The 10,534-nt window shown below is 38.1% G+C and overlaps 1 protein-coding gene across 1 annotated transcript; it reads right to left on the bottom strand.

Annotated features, from left to right (window-relative positions):
* Nucleotides 1-10: 10 nt before the first annotated feature.
* LOC121812934 lies at nt 11-1,600 on the bottom strand (the record flags this gene model as incomplete). The annotated part of the gene is made up of 1 exon (XM_042216181.1): nt 11-1,600. A coding segment is annotated over one exon (1,590 nt), but the record flags the coding sequence as incomplete, so codon positions are not given.
* Nucleotides 1,601-10,534: the final 8,934 nt, after the last annotated feature.

Raw genomic sequence — 10,534 nt, forward strand, 5'->3', positions numbered from 1 at the left:
ATATGAAAGAGTTGGAGATTGGCCTATAATTAGCTAAGACTGCTGGGTCTAGAGATGGCTTTTTGAGTAAAGGTTTAACTACAGCCAGCTTGAAGGCCTGTGGTACATAGCCGATCATTAGAGATAGGTTGATCATATTTAAGATCGAAGAATTAATTAATGGCAGGACTTCTTTGAGCAGTTTTGTAGGAATGGGGTCTAAAAGACAGGTTGATGGTTTGGAGGAAGTAATTATTGAAGTTAACTCAGAAAGATCAATTGGAGAAAAAGAGTCTAACTTAACATCAATGGTACTAAGAGTAGCTGTAGATAATATTACATCTGTGGGATGATTACTGGTAATTTTTTCTCTAATGATAAAAATTTTATTTGTGAAGAAGTTCATGAAGTCATTACTAGTTAACGTTAAAGGGATGGTTGGCTCAACAGAGCTCTGACTTTTTGTCAGCCTGGCTACAGTGCTGAAGAGAAACCTGGGGTTGTTCTTATTTTCTTCAATCAGTGATGAATAGTAAGATGTTCTGGCTTTGCGGAGGGCTTTCTTATAAAGCAGCAAACTATTTCTCCAGGCTAAATGATGATCCTCTAAATTTGTGACACGCCATTTCCTCTCCAGATTACGAGTCATCTGCTTTAGGGTACGTGTTTGAGAATTATACCACGGAGTCAGGTACTTCTGATTTGAGGCCTTAGTTTTCACAGGAGCTACAGTATCCAGAGTCGTACGTAGTGAGGAGGTAAAATTATTAACAAGATAATCGACCTCTGTTGGGGTAGCGTTCAGATAGCTGCTCTGCTCTGTGTTGGTACAGGGCATTGAAGATGATAACAGTGGGTGGATTATATTCTTAAACTTAGTTACAGCGCTTTCAGAAAGACATCTACTTTGATAAAGTCTACTCTCCACCGCTGTGTAATCAATTATTGTAAATGTAAATGTTATCAGGAAATGATCAGACAGGAGAGGGTTTTCAGGAAACACTGTTAAATGTTCAGTTTCTATGCCATATGTTAAAACAAGATCTAGAGTGTGATTAAAGTGGTGGGTGGGTTCTTTTACATTTTGAGAGAAACCAATTGAGTCTAATAACAGATTAAATGCCATGTTGAGGCTGTCATTTTTAGCATCTACATGGATGTTAAAATCACCCACAATAATTATTTTATCTGAGCTCAGAACTAAATTAGATATAAAGTCTGAGAAATCAGACAGAAACTCTGTGTAAGGCCCAGGTGGACGATAGATGATAACAAGTAAGACTGGTTTCTGAGTTTCACAGCTGGGGTGGACAATGTTAAGCATCAGGCTTTCAAATGAATTAAAAGTCTGTCTTGGTCTTTCATTAATTAATAGGCTGGTGTGAAAAATTGCTGCCACACCGCCCCCTCGGCCTGTGCTTCGAGATTTCTGGTAGTTAGAATGACTCGGGGGTGTTGATTCATTTAAACTAACATAATCATCCTGCTGCAACCAGGTTTCTGTAAGGCAGAGTAAATCAATTTGTTGATCAATTATTAAGTCATGTACTAACAGAGACTTGGAGGAGAGAGACCTAATATTTAATAATCCACATTTCACTGTTTTACTCTTTGGTTCAGATGTGGATACTGTATTGTTCTTTCTTTGTAATTGTTTGACAGTTTAATAGCACAAATAATCCAGTAAACAATTGCAGCACAGTAAAAAAAAAAGGAATCCTCTTTGAGCCATTACTTGTGTAAAGTATTTTCCCAAAAGACAAGGACACAGGCAACAGGTAATACTGAACTAAATGTAAAACCTCAACCTTTTTCATTTTTACCTAAACCGTGTGCACAAAACTCTGGAGGGATCTATGCTAACGTAGAATCCAGTCAGGACGCCTGCTACTGCTGTTTGCTCGTTTTTTTTTTTTTTTTATGGGCGATCGTTTTCAGGCTTCAAGTAGCACCATTATACCAACATTTCACATTCTAGACATTGTTTTAGGTGTATTTGACCAAAAGTTTGACTGAAAATTCACATGCAAGCTTTTTTTCCAAGGCTGTGGTATTTGCCCGCAAACAATACCTTTCAGCTAGCTAAAACAGAATATTATGCTATCAGCGAGCAACATGGCTAATGCCTTTCACACAGCTTTGTCTCAACTCCAAAGAGCCACAGAAGTAAAAGCTCATAATAATAATTGAAACAATCTTTGAAAAAATGACTTACCAAGCATGGCAAACAACTCAAATATGTAGAGCAAAATGTTCTGAAACGGCTTCACTTCAGCTTCGATTGGAGCCGTGCTGGGGGCGGAGTCTGTGAATTTACTCTATTGGTGTCATAGCCCCTGTAGGAGTTCAGAGTTAAGAGGTCAAGAGTTAATGTTTCCATTGTAACACCTCCAGATTTGACAGAGAAACACTCATTTTTAACACTCGATTTTAACTACTATCATTTTACACCTCAGAGTTACATTAAAAGAATGTGACTCTACTTAGAGTAAAATTAACTCTACTTTTGCAAGGAGACTATTAACACCAAAAAATTTAACACTTTTGAATTTGCTGTGTAGTCAGCATTTTATAGTAATACACTCTGAATGAGGATTTAAGTAATTACTCTTAGATCTACAGTAGAAAACAACAGAAATCCGGATGGTGTAATAGTATAATCTCAGTAACATCACCAATTGTTACATTTGCTGTATTTTATAGCTGTTTCCATGAGTACGGTGAGTTACCGTAAAAATAATGTAATCTCATGGAAATGCTAACATCCTTTAGAGTTTTTTACTGTTGATTTTGCAGTACTAAGCTATGGAAATTACTGCAAAGGCTAACAGTGTACTTTTGGAAACATAGTATGTTATCTGAAAACATGGTGCAGGTGGACTTACAAGCATACATTTCCTTTCTGATATATAACATATATAACAACAAGTATAATTTCTAAATGAAATTAATATGTAGATACTTCCCAGTCTCACCTTTGACACTTTAGATGTTAATGTTATCAGTTTAAAGAAAAAATATATAAATATTTCATTGCAGTAGATTCCTGGGGAAACAATATTCTTGGAAATTTGCAAAGAGGGACAACACACTCTCCGATTTGTCCTACAGTACCACAGGTTGCAGGGTCTAAATGTGAAAGATGAGGTAAATGACATCAGCTTATGGTTGATCTTTTCTCTCAGGAGTGTGGCTGTCTCTCTTAATCAGCCCATATGCTTTTATCCTAATCTGGGATTTAAAAAAGGAATTAGCAGAGACATGTACACCAGACTGAATATTAATGCAAGACAAAAGTGAATGTTTGTGTGCGTCTGTGCATGTATTTGCGTGTAATGGTATGACATTTATTTGGTGTCACAGTTCAACAGGAGCTGATATTTCCTCCCGGTCACTTTATGACAACATGAGGGACAAACGCAGACATGAGCAAGGACAAGAAAGTTTATTTCAAAGGAGCTTGCAAAGAAAAGCGTCTGGACTTCTTTAAGTTGCTTCAAAGGAGCTGCTTGCATATACACATATGTAAACACACATTTGCAACACAGTTGGCTTTGGTCTGGCCTCATTGTAGCCCCCAGTAACTGTGAGTCATGTCGGAAAGCCAGGCAGAACTGTCTTTATACAAGCCACTTAGGCGAAAATATCAAACTCTGCGAGTCCTTGTGGATGATTTGTGTGTGTGTGTGTGTGTGTGTGTGTGTGTGTGTGTGTGTGTCAGTGGGCGCAGAGGTTGAGTTCTTGCAGTATGACGAGGCGAGGGTGTGAAATGTGTGAAGCCGGTATGAATGAGCACGACTGCCTTTGCTTTTTGTGTGTGAAAATGTCACAGAGAGGAGAAAATCATTTCCACAGATTACTCAGGAATCGAAACCAGTAAAACTTATAATCAAGACCACTGTTGGCTGCAGAGTACTCAGATTACTTTTTATGGTGACAAGTTTTGGAATGCAAGTACACAGTTATTTACTTTTTCAAATAAGAAATCAATTGCAATAAAAATATAATTATATTTTGGAGAAATAGGAAATAGAAACCTGTTCATCCCCTTTTTTTATACAGCCTCTGTGGCTCTTTCAGTTCAGCTTGTTGTAAATTTGGCTGCTCACATCAGTTTCAGTAGCTATACTCTTCCACCACATTCACATCCTGCCTCAGGATAGACACAAGTCATATAGTCACCATGTTCCTTCTGAAATCAGTAACCACCTCTCTGGTCTTATTCAAATTCAGAAGTAGATTATTCCTCCCAGACTACTTGATGAAGTCATCCATTAGGACTCCGTTTACCCCACTCGTGCTCACTGTGCCGTAGATGAGGAGTACACAGTCCCCTGAGGAGCTCCTTTATGGCAAATTACCAAAAGTAATTAACAAAATTAATTAAATCTAATTGAAAAAAAAAATTAATGTTATTATGAAAGCTTTTTAGTTTGTAACTGTCAAGGTGGCTGCGTGACGGATAGTCGGGCCCAGACACAGGACTCAGGATGTGAGAAATAAAAGCAGCTTTATTGCTGAACTTAAATGTAATGTAAAATAATGCAGTAACAGACACAAGGAAAACAAATCTACAAATCTTATATGAGGAAAAAACTGCAAATGAGGACACGCCATAAGGGAGGACTGCTGTAAAAGGCACTAAAAGTGCAAACCCAGTTGGAAGGTCCAGTTTGGTGACTGAAATTAGCAGGGTAGGGGCCTAGTAGCTGCAGATGCCTGTGTCAGCAAATTAGCCAATCAAAGCAGCCATGCCATTAAATAACCTCCTGTACGTTAGAAGGAGAGAGCATATTTCTCCTATAATGGCTTCCCTTCATTGGCTCCTTGTTAAATCCAGAGTTGAATTCAAAATCCTGCTCCTCACATAAAAGGTCTTAAATAATCAGGCCCCATCTTTTCTTAATGAACTTATAGTACCATAACCCCATATCACCCCAGAGCGAAGTGCTCTGGAGTAATATGGGGTGACTTCACTCTCACACTGCAGGCTTACTTGTGGTTCCTAGAGTATTTAAAAATAGAAAGAGAGGGAGAGCCTTCAGTTTTCAGGCCCTGAGGTTTCCTCCTGTTAAAAGGGAGTTTTTTCTTCCCACTGTCGGCAAAGTGCTTGCTCATAGGAGGTCATATGATTGTTTGGTTTTTGTCTGGATTTATTATTGTAGGGTCTACCTTACAATCTAAAGCACCTTGAGGCGACTGTCGTTGTTATTTGGCACTGTACAAATAAAGTTGAATTGAAATCGAACTGGTCATGCCCCTAACTGGGTTTTTTTGTTTCATGAAAAAACAAAAAAACTTTTAGCTTTCTCTGAAATAAAGGTTTAGAGTTAATATTACTGTTAGAGACTGGGTTTGAGTTGACACTGATAATGAGTCCTTCAACACATCTGAACTATACCTCAAAACCATAACATATACCATACCATTGCATCAGCAGTCCAGTCTTTTATTATGTATTTCAGCTTGTTTCAGCTGACTTCATCAGACTTCTTTCTTCCTTCAAATGAAGAGACTTGACTTCTTGGAGATAAATGAAATTCAGCAGCGTGACCACACCTCCAAACATGTCACTTCTGGTTCTTATCTATTTATGACATCCCCAGCTCTACAAGGTGTTCGCTCTCTTTTTCATGCCCCACCCTCCCTCCTCTTTTTCAATTCTTTCACTTCTCATTAGTACTTGGGGATCTGCTTGGCCCGGGAGCCACTCTGAGTCCCCTCTGAGACCTCCCCCAAACCGCATCTCAATTCATATTTGAGCCATCTGCCTTTATCTACTAAAAAAACGCTGTCAAACCTAAAATGAGGACCTGGGCCCAGCTAGTGAAGGACAAAATCTGTTATGAACAGATGGAGAGTTAGTCTGACAGTAAAGCCTTAATCTAAATGCTCATGACATTTTTGAAAACCAGTGATGTTGTGGTTATCCCCATTAATAGTCTCCAGCAGAACCAGTAGTTCTTCTGAACACACCTAAATGAAAACATTTTGCAGGGCAAATAAAAGGTTTTTAGAGGTTAGAGCAATTGTATCAACAGTGAATGCCCCTCAGTTATATGTTAACAAGATAAATATAAAGTCTTTACTAGCTTGCAGAGTAAGACTATGAATGTTTCTCTTGTATTTAAGATTTCAGTATTTCTGTGTACAAAGTTAGCAGTGTAGTGGGCAGCTTCACCAACGTCATACTATTTGGGTTTATAGCCTCTAAAGTTCAAGGTTTTCATGGACCTCTGCCCGAGCCTAGTGTGCTTCTTGTAGGGTGCTTTTCTTGCTACTCCAAAGATATCCATGTAAGAGTACTGTCACTGTGTACTGGCTATTTCTTACTTGTACCATTTTAGGGTCACGGAGAGTGGGTGAGCCAAGCCAGTCTATGTATATACTGTTCAATTACTGACAAACTCTATATTTTGCCATCACAAATTTTAATTCATTATATGTACCCAACAAGCTGCTGCTGAGCTACGACCAGTTTGACAAGTAAGAATAAATAAATAAAAATAATCTTGTTAGCCCTGATTTCTGGATTCTGATTTGGGTCTTTTCAGTTTATATGTTTGAACTGTTTCCAGTGCCATAACCACATCAGATATGTCACCTTCACTTAGTGTGCACACTTAAAGATATCTTTGTCAACTTTGTATGCTTAAATTGCAAATCAGCTCATTCACAACGTGAGATAAGCAAAACTGTGACGTTATCTTTATAAGTGTCGTAATTTTCAGACATTTTTCTGCTTCTGTTTAATGTTTTCTGTTCACTAAGGAAGATTCATGTTTATATTTATCAAAGTAAATTTAACTTTCACTCTGTGCTTATCTGAAATGGCTCTCCAATTCTCTCATTGCTGACACATGTGGCAGCCACCATTCAATATATTTTGAGCACCAATTTAATATTATAATATGTTCAAAAGGTTAAGCTCTCAGTTTGGGTGGCAGTGGTAGAGCAGGTCACCTACTAATCTGAAGGTTGGTGGTTTGATTCCAAGATCCTGGTTTAAGAGTTTCCTGACTTTGCTTTGATCGATCCTTTAAAGGAACAATTCAGCTCAAGTGTGAGCTTTGAAAGCACATCTTTCTCCAACACGAGTTTGAATTGGAGAATGAAAATAAAATGTAAACCACTTTGTATGTCAAGGCAGAAAAGTGCTGTAAAATTTATCATATAGCTATGACCTACTCACTTACCTGCAATTGCATACTGAGTAATGAATCACCAAGCACCATGGATATTTTCCATGTTAATCTGATGTGTCAACCATAGCCTTTGAAAAGATGTCCCTGTGTGTCTAAATCTGATTAAAATGTAAAGGTAAATAGCATTCTTTAAAGACTTGGATTTACCCAATGGCCTGTTTTCTGTTATTATCTTAAACTTCAATTGTGATCAGGGCAAACATCACATGAATTTTCTTTAAAAGTTTAGTAGATGAATGATTACACCTGGCCTTTGTTTCAAAAATGTAACTGTATTTGAATGAGTATATACAGACTTTGGAATGGCACTGTAGGATGATTTATTATTCCTCTTTCTGGATACCTAAGGTCAAGATGAATTATGCTGTTCTTATCCAATCAGGAGACCAGACCTCAATTTCAGTTATAGAGCAGCCTTCCTTCTCAGTAGCATTTATATTATATCAGTATTATTGAAATTACTTTAAAAAAAAATCTAAGAATTCTGTTTTGAAAGACCAAGCAACCCTTTGAGAGTCCCTGCCAGAGTGCTAATTCAGATTATTCCAGTACAGTTCTGAGAGCAATTTGTTCTGGTTAAATCTTCTGTCTGTGGATGATTATACAATGTACCCACTTTCTAGCATGTTCTTCTTTCTGATAAATGTGTAAAAGACAGACATTCAGTTGGAGCAAATGAGATGTAAATGTTGATATCATTCTGTTTTTTAAAAAGTGGCTTTAACTTAGACTTTGTATTTTTCAGCACAATGAGAATTAGATGTATTGATCTTACTACTGCAATGCTAATACACACACAGGTAGTCCCTGAGATTCACTTCAGAAAGTTCTGTATTTTCTGGTTAGTTTTGTGTTTCTGCTTTTAGAGTCTAAATAATACATATTTTAAAATTCAGACATTAACCTGACACAACAGTAATACAGTCACACTGACTGCTGCATTATGACAGTCATTTCAGTATGGCATGTATGGGTTTGACTGAAGGAGGTTTAAAAAAAAGAAACTATATTAAAATCTCTGTATGCACACTGCTGAAAAAACACATGAAGACATTTATTAATTATGCACCGATCTCCATATAGAAATGTGAATATTGTTAGAAATATCAGTACTATTATTGAACAGCAGAAAGAAACTCACCTCTATACATGCAGAATGAGAGTTACATGGCAGAACCAAAGTTTTAACCCCGCACTCACAGCTTCATACAGCTGTTCTGACAGAATTTCCTCCATCATCCCCAACTATTAAAGATCCCACAAACAAAATAAAACATGCCTAATTGGACTCACCAGTCTCTTAGATTAATGTATGAATTACAGTATATAATACTGCCTTTAATAAATACCTAGCATTACATTTTACACACACACACACACACACACACACGCTTGCATATAAAAGCTGTAACACAGCACACTGGTTTACACAGTGGAATACTTAATAAAGTAGTCCTCCTCTGAATGAATCCTGCTCACCACCTGAGCTGTCAGTTATATCTATAAATCTAATGTTAATTCTGTGAAAAGCAGTGGAGTCAAATTTCATAAGAGTATACATGAGGGAAAGAACTGGTGTCAAAGTTAGAGAGAGAAAGGGGAGCTGTCCCACAGGAAAGAATGAAGACGAAAGCGAGAGCATGAGTGGAGACAGAGGAGAGGAGGAGAGCGCTGTAAGCAATATGTAAAAACTGAACAAGACGTTCAGACAGATTTGACCTCTTTTGCTTCGTTTTAGTAACAAATAACTCAAATGTGCATAGGCAAACATGTGACTGATGTGCTTCGCTAGTTAGACAAATAGCACTACATTGTGCTATTTGCCCATATTTGCCTCAAAGCAATTTATTTAAGTTCATTGTATGTGTGTATTAGTCTTTGTCACAAGCCAAAGACTTTAGCAAAGTCAAAAAGTTGTCCTTTGATTTCCGGAACAGCATACATAGTAAGCACACTTTAAGGCACTCTTTCACTTTTACTTGAAGAGAGAAAGTGCTAATACCACATTCTTTAGTTGCGAACATCCACCAACTGTGTATTTATTCTGCCTTTTCACACAGTAACAAATACCTTGAGCAACATTAACATTCAGCCTGAAACACAGATCTGACCACCTCGTATGAAGCTAATAATAATTCTCCTCTAAAGTTATATTCTGGTCTCCACCAGTTCCTGAGATGAACAGCTTCTTATTAAACTTATAGCACAATAATACCCCGTTAAGGCACTTTGTTCTCAGACTGTTTTCCCTTTTGATAAAGCTCAAAGTTAGGGCTGGATTACTTTACCCTGAATCCTCTATTAGTTATGCAACAATAGGCCAAGAGTGTTGGAGGCCTCCCATGATGCACTGAGGGTTTCTTTATCACTCTCCTCTATTCATTCATGTTTCATTTCATGTGTTTATACAACACTCTGCATTTAATTATTTTTAAGCTTTGGCTCTCTTCCACAGTCTTTTGTCCTGTCACCCTTCCCTCACCACTAATCAGCGGTGGCAGATGGCTGAGTCTGGTTCTGCTGGAGTTCCTATTAAATCTTCGTATTAAATGGGAGTTTTTCATTCCCACTTTCCGATACGGGGCCCACACAGAGGTCACCCGATTGTTGGGGTTTTCTCTGAATTATTCTAGTGCATTTACCTTACTGAAACAAAGTGCCTTGAGGCGAGTGTTGTGATTTGGTGCTATATAAATAAAATTAATTGAATTGACTTGAAAATATTGCTCCCACTATTTCCACCAGCTAATCACTGGCAGTGTCATTCTGCATTGTACAACAAACAGTGGATTTATGAGAAGCTGTTTTGGCTGAGAATACCTGGGTACTGCACAAAATGAGCTCGTAAAATTGGATGTAAGCACTTCGGGAGCAGGTAATGTAACTACAATAAGAGATTACAATATACTAAAACCTTCTGCTCTGAGCTGCAGAGATGAGTGGGAGCTTTGTCTTTGGTAATATAAAATAAGTGATGTTACATCTGACTTAAATTGCTGAAACACAGTTTTAATCTTTCTCAGACAGTGCAATCATTTTCAAGATTTTTTGCCGGCTCGGACGTCGCCCGGATCAACAAGTTCCGCGTCAGGTGTTGAGGAACCAGGGCACCCTGACGAAAAGTGGGCTACTGGAACAAGAAGGCATCGGTGGGCAAGAGACGAAAACAGGGCATTGTTGGAATGCTACTACGCAAGTAACCCCGGCGGGAGGGGCTACATGAATAGGATGCGGGACCTATGGATTCTTCGATATTCGATATCTTCGATAGGAGAAGGATCGTTGAGTGCGAGAGGAACTGACCTGAAAAATAGGATCATGGCCAAGCTTGAAACCTGTATCCCCCGTAG

The sequence above is a fragment of the Haplochromis burtoni genome, unplaced genomic scaffold (genome assembly GCF_018398535.1).
Source record: "Haplochromis burtoni strain Fernald_Lab_line unplaced genomic scaffold, NCSU_Asbu1 Contig_952, whole genome shotgun sequence".
NCBI lineage: Eukaryota > Metazoa > Chordata > Actinopteri > Cichliformes > Cichlidae > Haplochromis > Haplochromis burtoni.